This window comes from Nanorana parkeri, unplaced genomic scaffold, assembly GCF_000935625.1.
Source record: "Nanorana parkeri isolate BGI_ZX_2015 unplaced genomic scaffold, ASM93562v1 scaffold122, whole genome shotgun sequence".
Taxonomy (NCBI): domain Eukaryota; kingdom Metazoa; phylum Chordata; class Amphibia; order Anura; family Dicroglossidae; genus Nanorana; species Nanorana parkeri.
In genome coordinates this window covers 2,037,896-2,059,036 of record NW_017306390.1, presented here as the reverse complement: position 1 = coordinate 2,059,036, position 21,141 = coordinate 2,037,896, and the positions used below count along the sequence as shown (strand labels likewise).

General features: G+C 41.1%; 1 protein-coding gene across 1 annotated transcript in view; it reads right to left on the bottom strand.

Annotated features, from left to right (window-relative positions):
• LOC108784649 (G-protein coupled receptor 1-like) overlaps nucleotides 1–21,141 on the bottom strand; it is a 401,418-nt gene that overhangs the window by 17,369 nt on the left and 362,908 nt on the right. Inside the window, exon 12 of the mRNA XM_018553518.1 lies at nucleotides 10,591–10,738. Within this exon, the coding sequence (XP_018409020.1) occupies nucleotides 10,591–10,738 (148 nt within the window). The remainder of the gene's footprint in view (nucleotides 1–10,590; nucleotides 10,739–21,141) is intronic.

The following is a 21,141-nucleotide window of genomic DNA, read 5'->3' as shown; positions in this document are numbered from 1 at the left end:
GGGGGGGGGGCGAAAAAAAATGTTCTGCCCCGGGCGCCCATAACTCTGGTTACGCCACTGGCCGTGTGAGAGAGGAGGGCATGCCCAGCCACAATTTTTACGAATGTCTGAATTTGCATAGGCTTTTTAGGGGTGGATCACTCTTTGATGCCTAGTTACATTTCACCCTTACGTTACCTTGACCACATTACAGAGTCTCTATATTGAAAACAAACTCCTAAATAGCTGCAATGGGTAGTAACTCTTTTGGTTTACACTACTTTTCATAAATCACCCCCCTGAATATTTTTAGTTCTTTATATGAAAAATGGGAAAGATTGAGGATACGTGGACAGCTGCATTTCAAAGAACTGCATAATTTGTACTTAAAAGGCACTGCCAATTCTCCAGACCATTTACTTGTTCTGCTGACACTAGGCCCAAAATGAATAACACTTGTGTGACAGAGTCACTGAACGGGTTAATTTTTGCAGAGTAAGAATGCGTCCTATTTCCATCTGCCCTGACTGATAAATAATTATACTCTGCCGGCTTCTCCATCTGGAGAATTAAGCCTGTTAACCCTATGTTACAGCACTACCCATAAATCATTATTCACTTAGCTTTTATGTCTCATTAGAGAGCCACGTCCAGTTTAAATACACTTGTGGGGGGGAGGGGGCGCTCTTGGATTTGTCTTTAAAAAATAATATAACATTCAGCGACAGGAGCAGCATATTTCCAATAGCAAATAATTACTTATCCACTCTTTTTTTTATAATAGACTAGACAATGGTCATTGAAGATAGGTGAGAATTACAACAAATAATACACATCTATATATATATATATATATTTATATTAGGTATGCACCAATACCGTTTTTTCGCTATCGAGTACCGATATTTTTTTTTTTCCAGTACTTGCCGACACCTAATACTGAAACTGGTGCTGTGTGCCCGATTATCAAGAAGCCGGGCCATCGTTCTGCCTTTCTGGGGAAGCAGCTTTCGCCGTCTCCCTCACCCTTGATGCCGATAATAGGCAACCCCCAATTCCCACCAGGTCTGGAGGATAGACTGCTTTCGAACCTTCGGACTGCAGACAGGTTTCGGGCGATGCACTTTTTAAAGGGTACATCATGGCAAGCCCTTCCAGACCTCTCGGCAGACCCTGTTCTGAGTAGCCTGGGTCTATGGTGACACCTTCAACTCTCTCACTACCTCGCATCCATCCCAGACCCGACATCGTTCACCCGCCCACTGACACCGCTCGAACAAGCCTATATAGACCAGGGCCCCCTAGCAAAATCCTTATCCTTTTGCTACCAAACTTTGCTATCCGCTGACCTAACCGAGCCGCTACACTTCATAGAGAGATGGGAAATAGAGCTAGGGACACAATTTACAACCTCAGAAAGGAGCAAGATAATGCAGCTGTCCCTGAAAGCATCCATCTGCAATAAGTTCCAAGAATCGGGATATAAGATCCTGACGAGATGGTACAGGACCCCTAGTAGACTGCACCTTATGTATCCAGCCTCTCCGGATGTTTGCTGGCGCTGCGGTGAGCCAAGGGCGGACATGCTCCATGTCTTTTGGTCCTGCACGAAATTGGCGCAGTTTTGGTCCCAGGTACGACTTATATCTCAAAAGTTCACTGACCGTCCGATTCCGGATGACCCGGCCTTTTTTCTACTGCATCATAATCAGTATGCGCTGAAGGTATATAGGCGGTCAATAATGGTCCATCTGCTCAACGCAGCACGAGCATGTATGCCTCTGCTGTGGAAACAGGAGGCTCCACCCTCGGTAAAGCTATGGTTCACCAAAATTAATGACATAAGGTATATGGAAGATCTTACCAGTCACATCAAAGATGCTTCCTCTAGATTCAATGCTACCTGGCACTACTGGCTCGAATATACGACCACGGATGAATATCGGGCATATATGGCTTCTTGAGTGATGCCAACTCTCTGGTATCCCTCCCCTGACCCCTCTACCTCTCTGACTCTATCCAGGCTCTGCCTTGCCTTATCTCCTCCCCTCCCTTTACCCCCTCCTTTTTTTTTTCCTCTTCTTTCGCATTCGAGTATCTAGCCATCCCTTAGGTATTCTGCACCTTCCTCGGGGTAACGGTTACTTATGATTCGCTGGATAAACGATATGTTATCTCAGCAATCTACGGACCATTTCACAGTTGGAGCTCTCCCCCGAGATGATAGGAGTATTGGACTCCAGAATCTGGGGAAGTTCTGCTCACAGCTCAATGTTTACATATCAAGCTTATTGTGTAGCCCTGGGATGTTAGTAATATTGCCGAATGCCTGTAATTTTTCATGCTATCCCCACACATGTCTGTGTAGGATTTGTGTATGTACTTTCCCCTTCTACTGTATGTAAATGACATAACATGTTATGTTACGAAAAAAAAAGAATAAAAAAAAAAAAAAGAAGCCGGGCCATGGATCATGACCTACTGCAGGGCTTCCTGATTGCCTGGGAAGCCGGTGTTCTATCGCCTAGCTTCCTGATTGGTAAGGAAGCCGGCTACAACCTCCCTCAGCACTGCCGGTCAGAGGGAGAGCTCCCTCTGCCTGGAAGTTCTGGTATCGGAGGTATGTATCGGAGGTATGTATCGGAGCATGTATCGGAGGTATGTGTATATAAATATATACTGTACAGTCTGTGTAAAGCAGGGGTGCCCACAAGGTCGATCGCGATCTACCAGTCGATCGCGTAGCGATCACTGGTAGATCGCCATGTCCTCTCCTCCCGCCGCTTCTCTGGATCCCCGCTGCTCTCCCCAGCGAGAAGAAGTGAAGGAACCGGCGGCGGGGGAGGGCGGAGGACGGAGCCGCTGTCACTAACTAATGCAGAGCGTTGAGGAGAAAGAGAGAAGCTCGGCCAGGATCTGACAGCCGGCGCCTCTCTCTCCCCTCACTGCTCGTCCGTTCTGTCACAGCGGCTCCGCCCCCCGCGGCTCGTCGTATCCCCCGCTGCCTCTGCCCGGGACAGCGGGGGGATCCAGAGAAGTTGCAGCCCCCCTGTGCGTTAGACGAAAAATAGTGGGCGCCCCTGGTGTAAAGGTTTTAGGCAGGTGTGAAAAAATTCTGTAAAGTAAGAATGCTTTTAAAAATATATATTTTTATCAATTTAAAAAATTCAAAGTGAGTGAACAGAAGAAAGATGTAAATCAAATCAATACTTGGTTTTACTACCCTTTGGCTTCAAACCAGCATCAATATGTTTTTTTAAATTACCTTACAACCATCGCAAGACAAAAGTCTTGCGATGGTTGTAAGGTGTATGGGATTTTGTAGGATTAAAGTCAGGTGTATGATTAACCAATTAGATCAAGCAGGTGCTAATGATCATCAATTTCAAATGTAGGTTAAAACACAGTCATTAACTGAAACAGGAACAGCTGTGTAGGAGGCTTAAAACTGGAACAGCCAAACTCTGCTACTAAGGCGAGGTTGTGGAAGACAGCTTTATGTCACAGGTCATACACCATGGCAAGTCTGAGCACAGCAACAAGACACAAGGTAGTTATAATGCATCGACAAGGTCTCTCCCAGGCAAAGATTTCAAAGCAGACTGGGGTTTCAAGATGTGCTGTTCAAGCTCTTTTTAAGAAGCACAAAGAAACTGGCAACGATGAGGACCGTAGACACAGTGCTCAGCCAAGGAAATTTAGGGCAGCAGATGAAAGACACATCATGCTTACTTTCCTTCGACATTGAAAAATGTCCAGCAGTGCCATCAGCACTGAACTGACGAAAACCATTGGGACCAAGGTACATCCATCTACTGTCCAGAGAAGTCTGGCCAGCAGTGGTCTTCATGAAAGAATAATGAGTGTCTGCAGGCAACATGAAGCATGGTGGAGGTTCCTTGCAAGACGGGGCTGCATTTCTGCTAATGGAGTTGGAGATTTGGTCATGATCAATTGTGTCCGCAATGCTGAGAAATACAAGCAGATACTTATCCATCATGCCATAACATCAGGGGTGTGTGTGATTGGCCCCAAACCTATTTTGCAGCAGGATAACGACCCCAAACATACAGCCAATGTCATTAAGAACTATCTTCAATGTAAAGAAGAACAAGGAGTCCTGGAAGTGATGCTTTGGGCCCCCAGGGCCTTAATCTCCACATCGTCAAAGAGTCTGTCTGGGATTACATGAAGAGACAGAAGGATTTGAGGCAGCCTACATTCACGGAAGATCTGTGGTTAGTTCTCCAAGATTTTTGGAACAACCTGCCTGCTGAGTTCCTTCCAAAACTGTGTGCAAGTGCACCTAGAAGAATTGATGCTGTTTTGAAGGCAAAAGGTGGTCACACCAATTATTGATTTGAATTAGATTTCTCTTCTGTTCATTTACTTTCCATTTTGTTAATTGATAAAAATAAACTATTAACACTTATTTCTGAAAGCATTCTTACTTTGCAGCATTTTTTTTACATCTGCCTAAAACTTTTGTACAGTACATATATACACTATATTGCCAAAAGTATCGGGACACCCCTTCAAATCATTGGATTCAGGTGTTCCGTGAAATCTCCTTACTACTAAGTATTCCACAGTCAACTGTTAGTGGCATTATAAAAAAGTGGAAGCAACTGGGAACAACAGCAACTCAGTCACGAAGTGGTAGGCCACATAAAATGACAGAGCGGGGTCAGTGCATGCTGAAGCACACAGTGCACAGAAGTCGCCAACTGTCTGCAGAGCCAATAGCTACAGACCTCCAAACCTTGTGTGGCCTTCAGATTGGCACAACAACAGTGCATAGAGAGCTTCATGGAATGGGTTTCCATGGCCGAACAGCTGCATCCAAGCCTTACATCACCAAGTGCAATGCAAAGCGTCGGATGCAGTGGTGTAAAGCGCACCGCCACTGGACTCTGGAGAAGTGGAGACACATTCTCTGGAGTGACGAATCACACTTCTCTGTCTGACAATCCGAAGGATGTGTCTGGGTTTTGCGGTTGCCAGGAGAACGGTACTTGCCTGACTGTTGATGACTTTTACATTTACAAAGCAGAGATAAAAACAGTTGTTGTTAAAAATCATTAAAAGGTATTAAATGGCTTTGACCTTCCGTAGTGCGCAGCTCTGCCCTCCGTCTAGAGGAAGCCGGTCAGCCATCAATGAGTTAATCTTTTTCCTTTGATTACAGCCGAGGCAAAAGAGAGAAAGTCAGCCAAACTGTGTGGTCCTGCTCAGTCTGTTTCCAGCCACATGTAGGGAATAAAAGCGAAGAGCCAAGATGAAAGACTCACTAGCATGCTCACAGAATGGAATTTTGTTTAATGGTTATCTTCTTGCCGAGATTGAAAAAATTAAAAAAATAAATGGGCTGAGCAATTTGCAGTATTCTTTTCCGCCAGCACAGAAAATGTGCAGCAGATTTAGGGCCATTGGTCCACACTTAGACAGTGGGCACCCAGAGCACTGAGCTGCTCTGATTAATTAAACCTTATACAGTGGAATGTAGCTTTGGGGATGGATTGTTTAATGCTAAATGTCAGAGGCATGAAATTATACCACGATGCACACACAAGAAATAATAAACGTCGCCTTGTGCCAGTGGCCTCATAAAAATTTAACCTGCCTGTACCGGGAGATAAAGTGAGCACAGTTGATCAATAAAAAATAAAACTGGTATGACAGAAATATAGGGCTATTGCTCACAGAGACCAATCAGGCGTAAACTTTCACTTTCTAAACTGCCTTAAAGTGAACCTGTCATGAAAGAAACATTGCGGCTGAGTTCATTGGAAAATGCTAGTTGTCATTCTAACCCTTCAATACTGTGTCACTGGGGTTGATTTACTAAAGGCAAATAGGCAGTTCACTTTGCAAGGGAATTTTTGCTTAGCTTAGTAAATGTGATGAAAATGCACTTTGCAAAGAATACCCAATCATTAAAAGGAAAATAAAAAAACAGGATTTTTGCTTGCACATGATTGGATGATGTGGGAGTCAGCAGAGGTTCACCTCATTCACTAAGCTAAGGGGAAATTTCCTTAAAAAGCGAACGTCCAATTTTCCTTTAGTAAATCAATTCTGCTGCAACAAGTACACTGATCAGCCCCTAATCTGCAGGCTTGTTTTAGGTTCAAGTAAAACTCATGCCTACAGCAGGCACCACAAGATCCATGCTACTGCTTTAATTACAAAAGTATCCCTATATAACTATATGTCGTGACTGGTTGAATCGAAGGGTAACAATAATGGGGCATTTGCATAATGCAAAGCGTCGGATGCAGTGGTGTAAAGCACGTTGCCACTAGACTCTAGAAAAGTGGAGACGTGTTCTCTGGAGTGACGAATCACACTTCTCTGTCTGGCAATCCGATGGACGTGTCTGGGTTTGATACCATGTAGACGCCTTCCCAGAAGAGTTGAAGCTATTATAGCAGCAAAGAGTGGGCCAACTAAATATTCAACCCTACGGACTAAGACTGGGATGCCATTAAAGTTCATGTGCATTAAGAGCAGACAGCAGCAGACTGATGAAGTCATTTCCCTTCTCTCCCCTTCTCACTATACTACTGCACATGCCTATGCAGCAGATCCAAATTGGTTAATTGATATAGGTTACTAATCATCCCTTTTTCTACTTATTATGTTTAATAAATATATAACTAAATTGTGTTGTGCCTGGAAATCAGCTTTAAATTGAAAATGAAAATGGAAACCAAAGACAAATCATATAGGCAGTTGTATGAATTTTTGTAATTGATACATTTCACGTACAAATCCCTAGGTTGTTTATGTATGTTGCCTAAACTCTAGCTAAAATACATTAGAATTTCTTTTTTTCATGCTGTCCTTTACTCTGTCCAGTTCAATGTATTAACTTCGTACTCACAAAGGTTACTATTTGGGTTTGCGTACATGTGTTTTTGATGTGATGTGTGCCTACCATTTTTACTAAAATAAAATAAAAACCCATGGTAGGGTATTAGAGATGTCCACAAAAAATGCAAACTCCTGTGTACTGAGGAAATAAAAAATTCCATTAGATTTTTTTTTTCAATTTCCTTTCTATATAACTGGGATTTTTCATTGATATTTGTGCTATGTACTAATGTTTATGCACTTCCCTGTTTAGAGGGGAAAGACATTAATGCAATACCGCACAGATGTACCATTGGTGCACTTAGCCCTATTGGTAATCTGGTTTTGAATGAAGTCGATATGTATAACTTGTGCATAGTATCCTATGTCTTCTGTACTTTATAGAAAAAGAGGCCAGATATAAACCAAAGTGGACTTTACTGTAATACTAGCAAGTGTGCCTATTCAATGAATGGATGAAATTGTGCAGTTGTAGAGAAATTCTTAATGGTATGAATGACCAAACACATTGTACAGTGGTGTAGATGATGCAAAGCATAACACATAGATTGCAGTGGTCTAGAGCAGTGCTTCTTAAAGTGTGGGTCGCGACCCCATATGGGGTCCCGCAAGTGAACAGGGGGGTCGCGATCCGAGTCCCCGGCCGGGACCGCCATTAGGGGGGCCGGCTGGTACTTGTGTGAGGGGCCCAGGCGGCTGAATAGGTCTGGGCTCCAAGCTAGATTGTTTTATTTCAGTTCAATGTATAATTTGCAGTGTAGTGTAGTTTTTAAGGTCGCGGCCCCCCCTGTGCACTTGGTACCTTCCTGAGCACGTGTGCGCATGGTTGGAGGAGGGAAAGAGACACTGACTGACTGGTGCTGGGGAAGGGAGAGAAGAGGAGAGAGACACTGCCTGGTGCTGTTGGGGATAAGAGGAGAGAGACACCGACTTACGCTAGGGGAGGGGGGAAGACACCGACCGGCTTTGGGGTCCCTTAAACATTTCCTCAGCCAAAAAGGGGTCACGAGTGGAGAAAGTTTAAGAAGGCCTGGTCTAGAGTATGTACCATACAGCATAGCACACATAATGTAGTGGTCCAGACTAATTAATATAAAGAAAAACATGTTTCCTTAACCCCCACCCACAATTCTTAGTTTTGCATAGAGTGGCAGAGGAACTCTTGGTTTCAACCACTTAGCATCCGAGAGATACAAGTGTAAGTGGAAAGGTCATAAGATGTTGACAGCTTTTCATCACCATTGATGACCATGTTGCAGAAGACAGAGTATAAAGTTAATGGTTATGGAGATAGCTTTAACGGAAGTTGCTTATGCTTTTAACGGAAGTTGCTTATGCTTATGTTTTTGCCAGTACTATACAGTTGCCATTGGACAATTTGATCAATCTACCTAATTAATTTGTTCCCTTTGTGAGTCCATTGAGAAATATTTTTTTTTTTTAAATTTGAATTAGCTTGATTTTTTAGGAATATAGAAGAAATAATTTTGAAGGTTTGGAAACTCTGTAGAATTTGTGTTGCTGCCTCCCCCAATAGGCAGATTCACCCTCTTCATTTGTCTTAGAATATGAATATGAATTTCACAATTGTCACCAAAACTTGAAGAGAATATATTTGAATGAAGACACCTGTTCTGGTGACAACTGTTCAATTTGTAGAAATGTCCTCCCTTTTCTTTTTGTGTCTCTGGGACATTGAAGGGAAAGCTCCCCAATAGACAAACAATAATTAAAATGATGAAATTGTGCTCCAACAATGACCTAACTGGGTCTGGGTTTTTTTTTGCGTTGCAGCAAATTTATTTTTATTTTATTTCCTGAGCTTATAATCCAGAGGTATCTCTTACATAATACACTGTACTAATACATTACAGATAATGTGAGAAAAACTTAATTGTGGCTGTTTTCGAAATACAATTATTTTATGTTGAAGGTGGGAACTCTCTGATAGAGGAGGAGCTGGGTGCTATGGACTAGTCTAATTACCTTACCTGACTGTCTGCATTATGAAACAAGATTTTGTTTTGCAGTAAAAGCTTACTTAAACGAGCTAGGTGCCTTGATTTGTTTTATGTTTGTACAGATCATTTAAAAAAAGTGCCTGTATTGTCTTTTGCAGTCAATCAGACACCACTTCCCACTTTCCTAGAATAGTTAAAAAAATAAAAGCCAGCATACTACTGCTTCTTGTCTGGCCAAAATGTTCCTGCATTTTACAGACACAAGGACTATTTCATAAGAAAACAATTCATAGATAACAGAGTCACATATTAAAAGCAGATCTGATCTAATTTTCTGATAGCCCAACTCCAGGGCCATTGTCCTGACTCTGGTTTCACTACTTGGTGACCTTGGACAAATACAATCATATCAAGTGTTGGTACACCTAATATGCCCATTTTTATTCTGAACTAGTGATTCACCAAATAGTAAAGTAAGGATCAGCATGGCAGACAAGCACTCAGCACCTCAAGCTCCACTAGTTCTATTTAAACAGATTCCCTTTAGACCAGTTCTCAAGTATGCAAACCGGTATCCTCACGCTTCCCATAAAAGACTGCACAGTATTGCTAATATCTAAGCAAACCCCCTCCTTTCTGGTCACCTACTGGGCTAATGAAATTAGTGACCTGTGGATGTCACGGAAATGTCATTAGTATGTTTGCCATGTGTGGTGTACTGACAAATTGGCTGTGATTTGTTTCACTGCTCTGCACGAGGAAGAATGGAGGCACCCAACAGGCAGTGGCGTATCTATGGCATGGCACTTCATATGCCCTGGGCTCCACTTGAAGTGGGAAGGCACTGCTCCATAGGTCAGCGAAAACTCACTAACTTACGGGGACAGCTCACTTTTTTTTGCTCTGGTAGGCTGGTTGCCAGGAGCTGGGCGGGAACCATAGGTGCATTTTTTAGTAGATATGCCACTGTCAAAAGGTGAGTGTCTGCTCACCTATTATGCACTGGTGAGTTGGTAATAAGCTAGAAATTTCATATCTGGCAGTGGTCTCTGTAAACCCTAGAAAAGGAAAGAGTTGTTTTAAGGCTAACACCGATGTGCCCTTATTACAATAACCGAGAACAAAATTTTTCACCTATGAACACATGAATCCTGGATTGACATCAAACTTAAAAGTAATTTAAAAACAGATTTCAGTTGATTTATATTCAACATGGAGCCCTGGTATGTTCATGTCATGTATTGCATGGTCATGCGAACCTTCATGACAGATAACATCCTGGAGCATCAGTAGCATTGCCACCCTTCTGCCTGACAGCTACTTATTCTTCCACCATTCTATTTGAGGAGACCATAAGACTAAGCAACTCTCTGCAAAGAGACAAGGCCTTAACTAGTACAGTATTGCTACGCAGACATCCACAACAGAAAGGAGGATGCCAGCCCATGATGAAAAAAATCAAAATGATGTCATTTGCTGGAAAACAGGGAGAGAAAAAAAACGTAGAAAGCCTTAGTTTATTATCTTTAATCAATTGCTTTTGAAGGTAAAGGAGATCAGATTTAAGTACCTTTGAATGAAAACAGAATAAAGTTAAAATTGGCTATGAGAACTGACCACCTATTCTGCTTCCATGATGCAGATGTCCATGACTGTTTACAAAGACTCACCAGTTATCAAGGTTGCATAACAAAATTGCAATTGACTGAATAATGTGATTATGACCATGGCAAACAGAATATTTGGGAACATTTAAAACCTAAGAAATACTTACTCTTAAGGATGCGACTGTCAGCTGACTCCAAGTTTCCTTGTCTAATCCAAAGACAATTGCGTTTGCTAGTCCATGAAGAGGCGCACTCATTACGTGTAGTAATGTTAAAGTAAACAGGGGCTGACTTGGGTAGAAGGCATTGTGAATTCTAGGAAAGAAAACATCTGTATCAGACAACAGAACCGACAAATTTGGCTAGAGAATAAAGATGACCATGATGACTGAGAAATAATCAGTTATTAAGTAATTATATAGTATTTGAGGTTGAATAAAGACATTAGTCCATCAAGTCCAGCCTATTAGGATCTCATTCTAGGAGTACCTGTACCTTATCAAATATTATCAATTTACAATCAATGTATAATGAAGTAAAAAAATAAAACCCAGGCAATAATCTTAAATGTTTTTTACTTTCAAGATTTTCTTCATTTGATACAAAGAGATTAAAATCAGGTGTTCTAACTCTTCACTATTCTGGGTACAGCTTAAAGCAGAAAGTGTCTTTAACCATTGCAGTGGGGCTACCCCACTAGTCCCTGCAAGGGTTAAGTGCTAATTTTTTGTCTAGGTGCTAAAAAAAAAAAAAAAAGGTTAGTCACCTGACCTGCGGATCCCACTAGCTGCTACTTTGGTCCCTGAATCCTGTCCCCTCCTCCACTTCAGTAATAATATGTCCCTTGGCATCCTGATGTCATATACAAGGAGTTTGCATGTTGTTCCTGTGTGTGCATGGGCTTTCTCTGGGTACTCCGGTTTCCTCCCACACTCCAAAGACTCCAAGGTTAATTGGCTCCTGTCTAAATTGGCCCTGTATGCATGTGAGATAGGGACCTTAGAATGTAAGCTTCTTGAGTGCAGGAACTAATGTGAATGTGCACTATGTAAAGCTCTGTGTAAATTGTCAGCGCTGTATAAATATCTGTAATAAATAAATAAATACAATGGGGGGAATTTATCAAAACTGGAGCAGACAAAATCTGGAGCAGATCTGCACTGCAACCAATCAGATTCTCCTTTTCAAATCTTACCTGAGCAAACTGAAGAGAGATGCTTATTGGTTGCCATGGGCAAATGCTCCAGATTCTGTCTGCTCCAGTTTTGATAAATTCCCCCCAATGTGTATAGAATGTGATGACTCAAGGATCCCTAGACATTAGCAGCAGTGGGGGAGTGAGGCTCCAGGGACTGTTCTAAGAGCAAGGCAGCTCCAAGGATCGGGAGGGTTTAACTTTTTTTAGCACCTAGACAAAAAGAAGCAATGAACCCATGGAGTGAGGGGGTTAGTCCACTGCAAGGATTAAGAACACTTTGCCCAGAGTTCTGCTTTAACTTCAGATTGCTGCCATTACTTTAAATATTACATATGTGTCAGAGTAGAGGAGGCCGCAGTGGCCATTTTCATAAAAACAGGGTTAAAGTGACACTAAACTCAGAATTTTTGTTCCCCTTGGTCCCTGTGTGTGTTGTAAAGCAGCCACCGCTCCAAGATCACTCCCTTGATGGATTACAATCTCACAATCTTAGTTTACTTATTTGTATTGAGATTGTAGTCTATCACAGGAGCGAGCTTGGAGCGGTGGCTACTTTACAACACATGCAGGGACTATGGGGAACAAAAGTAGCCACCCTCCAGAAGGAAGGACAGTGTCAGCACCAATTCAGAGATGATTTGAGGATCTACAGCCAAGTAATACACAAATAAGATACATTTTTGTTACTAGGGTACTTGAATGCATTTTTAAGATTTAACTCCTGAGTGTAGTGTCACTTTAAAGACTCTAATGTCATAAGTGCAGGAAATAAAATACACATTTTCTTTTGTGACTGGAGTTTCTCTTTTAGACTATTCTGACTTTTATAGTGGCGTCTACTGTATATTCTTGGAGAGCTCCGGTCCAGAGATTGTTTTTGGAGCACTGAGCCTGTTTTTTAATTAGCTCATTGATGGAATGCTCTGGAGGACAAATTATTGAAGCGTAATGGCATTAAATAGTGCACAATGTGCCAAAACAGAAAATGGAAGCCAAATAAGAATAACAGGAATACGCAGCATAAACACAGAACACACGTCCAATGATAACTCAAGCTACAAATATTCAAAGTTATTTATGCAGCAGAGGAAACATCCAAAGAATTTATAAACTTGCGCCAGTAGTAACAGTGGCCACTGCAGTGTTTCCAACTGAAGAAGAGGTTAATGGCAGTAATGTTATGTAGAATAACGTTTTTTAAGCCATTGTTTTTTTTTTAAATAATGCTGTTTAAGCCAGTGTTTTATTTTTTTTTGTTTTAGGAGTAATGTTTCCATTGTGCTACTGCTTCGCTGTGGCATAACTTACCTGTTAGTTACAATCTAATTACCCACCTTTAGTGATACCTGAGCTGTGGAAAAAGAAGCACTTGCTTGATGCTGAAGGCAGTTGTACTTGTATTCAGATACGGTTGGTATTTGGACAAAAGGAAACCAGCATATTCACAGCTATGTGGATAGCAACCCATAAGTCTAAAGAACAATGCTAGTATTGGGGATCACAAAGTTTTATTTCTATTGTGAAAACACTCCAGTGCCAATCCTAAATTCACACAGGATCACAACTGGACCTCAGCAAGAGAGAAAATCTTTGGCATCTAATTATTGCTCGGAATGTGAATTGAGTTGACCATGTGCAGTAGAAGTTGTTAACACTATGGCCTGATATTAAAGTGACACTAAACTCAGGAGTTACATTTTAAAAATGCATTCAAGTATCTTAACTATTAACAGAAATGTATCTTATTTGTGCATCACTTTTCTGTAGATCCTCAAACCATCCCTGAACTGGTGCTGACACTGTGCTTCCTTCTGGAGGGTGGCCACTTTTGTTGCCCATGGTCCATGTGTGTGTAAAGTAGCCATGCTTCATGCTCGCTCCCGTGATGGACTACAATCTCAATACAAATTTGTAAATTAAACATGAGAGTCCATCATGGGAGTGAGCTTGGAGTGGTGACTACTTTACAACACACACAGGGACCATGGTGAACAAAAGTAGCCAACCTCCAGAAGGAAGGACAGTGTCAGCATGAATTCAGAGATGATTTGAAGATTTACAGTCGAGTGATACACAAATAAGATAAATGTTTGTTAAAAATTAAGGTACCTGAATGCATTTTTAAGATGTAACTTCTGAGTTTAGTGTTAGGTAGAGCAATGTTATTTACTTTATTTACACAATTATGTAAATTTTAGAACATATTAATTTCCATACTTTTAAAAACTTGTTTTTGGATAACAATTTCACTTTTTGCTCATGCATAGTTAAGCGATCCTTAGAATGTGGAATACCTCACATTCTGCCAGCATTTAATGCACTGTGCCCTTTGTGTGTGGCTTTAATGTAATTTCCAAATTGTTTAAAAAAGTCTGTATTAAAATGCTAAGTTAATTAAAATAATATCTAGTGATTTTACCAAGTTCTTCTTCAGGCACTTTCCGTAATGGGACAACAATTGTCTCCAAATTGTGCTCTCTGTCTCTTTACCCCATGTGCCCCTGGTAGAAACTAAAAGCAGCCAGGCTGGCACACTTTATGCAAGCACCGTCCACAGTTGTCACTAAGGATAAGCAAATGTGCTTGGTTTTGGTTTGTAGTTCGTTTACTGAAACCATTATTAATCTCGAAAATTGCCAACTTTAATCTGAACCTCATTAAAGACTGGGGGGCAGGGGGAGTCTTATCTAGAAAATCAATTCATTTTTCAAGGCTAATAGGCAAGGGATTGTCAAACAAAGGACACAGGGAGCTGGGCACTGCCCTTGCACCAATGCAAGCAATAAAGAGAGCACGGGGTCGTTCTTTCTATGCAACTTCGAGGACAACACTGGGAAAACACTAATCCTTTCAATTACATGCTTGGGAGATGCCTTAAGCTGCTACGGAACTGTATGATTCTCATTGACAACGTCAGCGACACCGCATGCTGGCATCACATCATTTCCATGTGTAATACTTTTTTTTTTTTTAATTGCTTAGTTTTAATAAAGCAGCAGGAAAACTCCAATCTGAATCATACAAGTAGGAAAAATTTTGCTTTTCTAGGTAGTTTTGGATGTGACACTTTATTTTTTTAACCAGCGATAATAGACATGAATTGACCACTGGGAGTATAAGTCACAACAGATCTAAAACCTATAGGAAAAATAAAGCTTACGCACTACCCATTTGTACAAATTGGCCAATTTTCGGTGTGGACATTTTTTTTTCTTCGATTTTGCGGTCACGCACAATTTTAAGGCTCGACATGTTTGGTGTCTATTTACCCGACATGACCCCGTCTTTTATATTTTACCAAAAATATGGGTAAAAATAAATGTTTTTTAACATAACATAGGGAAAACATTTTATTTCCCGAAAATGACTGTACTTTTTTCATTATATAGTAAAAAATAAAAACCCTGGTGGTGGTCATATACCACTAAAAGAAAGCGCTATGTTTCCCTAAAATTTTTTAACATAATTGCAAGGCTAGAGTCCGGTCCTACTGACTGGTGAAATTTTTGACTGACTGGTGAGACACCCTAAACTTTTTCAAGCCCTGCCTATATTATGTGTGCAGCAGGTGATACTGCAGATGACTGCACCAGGTCCAAAATCTCTATACTTCAAGGAACAAAGAGGAGATTCTCTCTAAAAAGGCAACACTGCCCTCAGCTGAGGCCTAAGCCGGCAGTCTAATCCTTTTGTTCGGCAAAAGTCAGGGTCACTGTTGGGTCAATGGGTCATTTGAGTTCAAAACTGGCATAGATGAAACCAGTCAAACAAGACCACCAAGGTTTTGAATTAATCTTTCTTCCTTCAGGAAAAGGGTAATTTTGTTCAGAAATGTTTTATCGGCAAGAGGCTTTTCACCGCTAACAATGTACTTGTTCTCTTTCGTCGTACATGCACAGTTCCTATTAGTGTCTCTAATAGGACACTGGATACTGGGTATTATTTCTCACTGTTAATGAGTTCCTTGCAAGTACAGGGAAAGCTAATGTTCTAGCTAGGCTGTCTCAATATAGCCAGGAAAGAAAAAAAAAAAGACTGACTTGCTGTTTTTTTCAAGCAATGCTACAGAGAATTTCTTGGCATTACCGGAAAAAAAACAAAAAAACTAGTGGAAAGAGGGCTCTATAAGTGTTAGCGACAGTCAGGTATAATGGAACACTCAATGGAATTAATTGCCTTTCATGCCCTACAAAATGTAACAAAGCAGAAGTGACCAACTATTTGGGATTGATATGTTAAGTAGAGGTATAGCTTGTACTGACCACTTAGAACTAAGAATGTAAATAGCACCTGAGATTGTTAAGGCACCAGGGTTATTCTTCCTTTGCCACATTTTTACTCTATACAGTAAATCAGCCCTTTGTGCATAATATAGTATATTATTAGCTCATTAAATGTATATTTTGGAAGCACTTTTATGATGTCAGAAAATTAGCATAGCCTCTAAGTCTTCTTAAAGCAAACCTATGTTTTGCCCACTTAGAGCACAGAAACAGGTTCACTTTAATGCAGACCTCCCCAGCAGTAAGAAATCAACTTCCTTTTACCCCTCCACTCCTGTGTCCTGTGGGAGTGAAGCAAAGCCCTGTGTAAGAAATGAGTCACTTGAGTCTTAGCTTATGTAGCCCTGTTTCGGGGGTAGGGTACCCACCTGTAGGTAACTTGGAAATCCTGAGCCTCGGCTAAGTGGGAGTATGGGACTTAATATATCTTTAAGCAACAGTGCCTCCACCCAGCTGGGCCTTGTGCATTGCAAGTGGGACCCCCAGTTGAGAATTACCTTGTCCCTAGGAAGGTTCTTCTAAATACTCGACTCTAGTCAATAGTTGCTAGGAGTAACGCTCACCAATGACTTTGAATATATTTTACATAGTTTTATTTTGGAGAATAAAGGTAGGAGGGCTAGGGACCACCGAATACCCATTTCAATACATCAAAGCACAATCATTTAATTCTCTGTGTAATCCTCAAAATTAGGAATCCTTAGCGTCACCTACAATTCTAAATCCTCCCCTCCTCTTCCTCTTTCTGTAAACGATCCCCCAAGGCTCTGTCCTTGGACCGCTTCTCTTCTCTATCTACACCTCCTCCCTTGGTCAGTTAATAACCGCACATGGCTTCCAATACCATCTCTATGCCGATGACACTCAAATCTATCTTTCTACTCCACAACTCACCCCCTCAGTGTCCTCTCGTGTCACTAATCTAATATTATCTACTATTGTAATGTCTGCCCTATATTGTAAAGCGCTGCGCAAACTGCTGGCGCTATATAAATCCTGTATAATAATAATAATAATCCTTCTTTCACAGAACTTTACTGGCTGGCACATAATATTTTACTGTGGCTCTTTGCTACTGAGGTTCTACATGGATAGCAATGAGAAGGTGTCGGGGTTACTTCTCCAGTCACTCACCATCTCTAAGGGGGACTTCTGCAGCTGTGCTTCTTCAAGGCCTGTACTGTAGCACTCCATCATAGCAGCCGGTAACTTAGGGACACCTCCCAGGATAGGAGACCCCCCACATATTTTCACACCCTCAGGCCTGGGGCCTAAATTGGTGGATTACAGATGCATCCTTCAGGGTGAAGACCCTGGAGCGAAGAGACTATGCCAGGAAGTGCCTCAGATATTTAATAGCTCTGCCAGCATGCACAGAAGGCTCCCCAGACCTACTGATTGGCCAGACATTAAACATCCTTCATGTGGAGTGTTATCTCTAGCACACCTTACTGGTGGACACCCAACACAGCATGTGACTGAGAATAATCACTGCACACTTAGAGAACACTAGCAAGCACACCAAGGCTAACTAATCTACACTAATAGATCACAAAACTATAGGAGGAGAATTCGGGAAAAATACTACATCCCTACACTTACAAAAGGCTATAGACACTCTGCCAGGTGCTGAGAGGAGGAGATAGCTATGCAATGCCAAATATGTGTTGGAAGGGTTGAAAACAATAAGTGTAAATGCTTTTGTTTTACTAGATCAGGGTAAATATGGTCCACTGAAGAAGTAAAGTCCACTTCAGTGTATTTGACAAGTGAAAAGAGTCACTGGGGACCCTGGTGAAAGGTATGGTGTACCAAACTGTACAAAGCAATTAGGAGCTGGACCTGACTGAACAAAAAAAATTACTACAGAATGCTACATAAAAAAAAGAGAATTTCTTAATAACAAAATGTTTTTTATTTGGCTTAGAAAAGAAACTATTTGAGCAACACTCAACACACTCAACATTCTTTTTTACAGAAATATTTTTTATTAACGGTTTCACAGAAACAACTTTTCAGAGCATACAAATTACAAAGAGACATAGCGCATACACAACATGCAGACCTTGGTCTACACAATGTGCAATGTATCCTCTGCCATACAAAATGTAAATTATCCACATCTTAAATACACAGTAAAACCACTGAGTGAGGCGTGGACAGGTCCCCACCACCGCGTAGGCCGCATCACCACTACCCCTGAAGACCTACGTTGGCTCGGTGGGGGGTTCACTCCAAGGCACAGGACAGAGAAGTAGTAGTGGAGTAACATTGAAAATAGGAGGCCAAGGTGCAACACTCACATTTAATGAAGTGTTCTTATTGTAAGTGCTAATCTTTAAGTGCAGCAAACAAAGCCACCAATCAAAACTTGCTCTTGAAGTCAAACCAGTACTCTATTCTCTGTAAATGGATCTAAAGCATACGGTAAGCATGACTCCATATTAATTTGGATTGGATAAAAATGTAAAATGGTGTGAATAAATGATGTAAATATTATTTTATAATACATTGTATGAAAGTAGAAGGTACTAGTATCCCATATAAAATTAAAGGTATATTGTTTAAGAGTTGTTATCGAGTAGGCTACCTATGTAAACCCAGATTCAGTGCTAAATGTCACACTTACCAGTGACTTAAACTAGAGCCGAGTTTTTCTCTATGTAGGAGGTCGCAGGTCACGGACCCTGCAGCTAATTCGTTTTCATCCTCTGTCTTAAAGAGCTAGTGTAGCTACTCGGTGTTCAAGCAACAGTACACTGGATGCCAGATCCCCTGTCTCTCCTAATGCTTGCATCTTACTTCCCAAAGATTCTTGTGACACTCTGTTTGCACCTACATTACGGTTTTCAGTGTCTCCTGTGGACTCCTCTGAACTCCTAGTGTGTTCCTGTGTTTATTCCAATACTCCTTGTATGCCTGTATTGTTCACTGTGAGAGCTTTATTATGTGCCCACATCCATGTGCACATTGTTCTCCAAAAGAGCTACAGTCTCTTTTACAAGTGTGTTTGTCTAAGCTGCCTGCATCACCATGCCTTAGTACTCTGAGTTCCACATTCCTCCTTCCTTTGTACATCAGTCTGCTTTGTGAATCCTGAACCTCGGTGCTGAAACAGACTTTCTCCTCTGCAAGCTATTCAGTCCTAAACCTCAGTGCTTCAACTGTCTCTCTTTAGTGAGTCTGTAGATCCTAAACCTTAGTGTTATAACATGCTTCATGCTAACAAGTAGATATCATGCTACTGTGCCTGTCTCCCTTCCCTCAAGCCTGAGCATCCTGAGCCCTGTGCTTTAAGTGACTTCTGCTACAGTGATTTCACAGTCTGCAGTACTCAGTCAGCTATGCCTGCACAGGTTTGTTAGTGGGTGGTAACATGGGAGCTGTCCTGCAGTGAAGCCCATCTCTGGTGAATACCTGGTGCTTCTTATACTCTATCACACCCTTGTCAAATGTACAGACATCCCGATCCCTACTCTTCCGGTCTCCAGAGTCTTTGGTGGCACTCAGTCCTTTGGCAGTTCCAAAAACCCCAGAGCCCTAACCTCTATTCCCAGTGAGTACGGTCCCCCAACCATGACACTAAATAGACAAAAGAAATCCTTGAAACAGCATAACAAGTAATCTAATGAAATTAATCGAACGTAATAATCGGCCAACTAATCGATTATGAAAATAATCGTTAGCTGCAGCCCTAAATGTATGATTTTATCCTGTGATAATTTTCACTACCAAAATACCACACTAAATCTCTTCCAAGAACTTGTTATACTGTTATAATTCATAAGGCATGTGTGCATTGATAGCCCGTCACTGCTTAACAGAAACAAATAATGATCATAATAATAGAAGATTATCTAGCAGTGCTTGCTTTACTTTCTTATGAAGCTTCAGTCACATCAGAATAGATATGCATCGATCGATAACCAGGATGGAGTCATCAGTGTGTCTGAAAATGAATTATATAGCCCCCACTTAACTACCCACTCCACTATATTTATCCATACAGGGTCTCACACTGATAATTACTTAAACATTTTACATTGCAGGGTTTTAAAAATCAAAGGAAAAGATCAATATTGTTTATGAATAAAAATAATATCATAACCACAACAGTATGACCTTGCATATTTTTGTCATCAAAACATACTTTTATGTTTATTATAATTTTTCCACTTGTAAAAGTCATGTTTTCTGTTTGCATATTAGGACTGCTACAACCTATTACAGTGAATGCAAGCCATGATATGTAGTATTTAGTGGGGTTTTTTTCTTGATTAGTGTGCTAAAGAGAACTTTTCGTGAACTTTTTGAAGCCAGTAATTTTGACCTTTTTTCCCTAAATATTTCATATGTACCATTTTGGGCCACCAGGTGGTGGTAACAGCCATAGCCTACTGTTCCCTCAATAACAGCAGCTGCCATAACATCATGTTCCATCTCTTCATCCCGCCTCACCTCACATACCCTATGAAGTGAATACTTTAGGAGGTCAGCTTGTGGAGCCTGCCACTTGTCCTCTCTTCTATTGATCTGCATTTAGTAATAAACTCTATAAAAGCATTCCATGTACAGTAGTTCCTACCCTTCTTCCTTCTCTCCTCCCCAGTTCATTAGCATCAAATAAAGGAACTACTTGCTCTCCTTTTTTTCCCTTCAATTGCCAACTACAATAAATCATTCTCTAAAAGTTCATAATAGAGAAAACATAAAAAACAGTGCTCTGCCCAAGGTTTTTTTTCAGAATCCTGGCACAGCAGCCAGGGAACATTCAGATCAGGGGCCAGTGTCACTGATCTGTATAGGCAGGAGGCAGACGATGCATCAGGAATCTAACAGACCCTTGCTGTATCTATAACAGAAAACATGTAACTTACCTTAATACTGTTAAATAGGGCCTTAGCAGCCGCCTTCCGACAGTAATGATGTTAAAGCCCATTGCCATGGAATGTTTTTTAAGGAAAAGGTGCCCCAGATAGAGTACAAAGTAAAAAAGCAGCTCAGGCTGCAATACTCACCTTCACTCTAAACCAGTACTTCCTTCACTAGATGCCCTCAAACTTCTTGGTGTCATTAAAGTGGAACTCCAATTTCCTCTCAAATACTAAATTATTATTTTCTAATACCTCCATTTATCAATCCTTTTTTCCATCTCATGCTTCCTTTCTCTAAACTATACTTCTGATTGTGCAACAATAAAGCTCACACAGCCGTTTCCTGTCCTGGGTGCCCGGGGA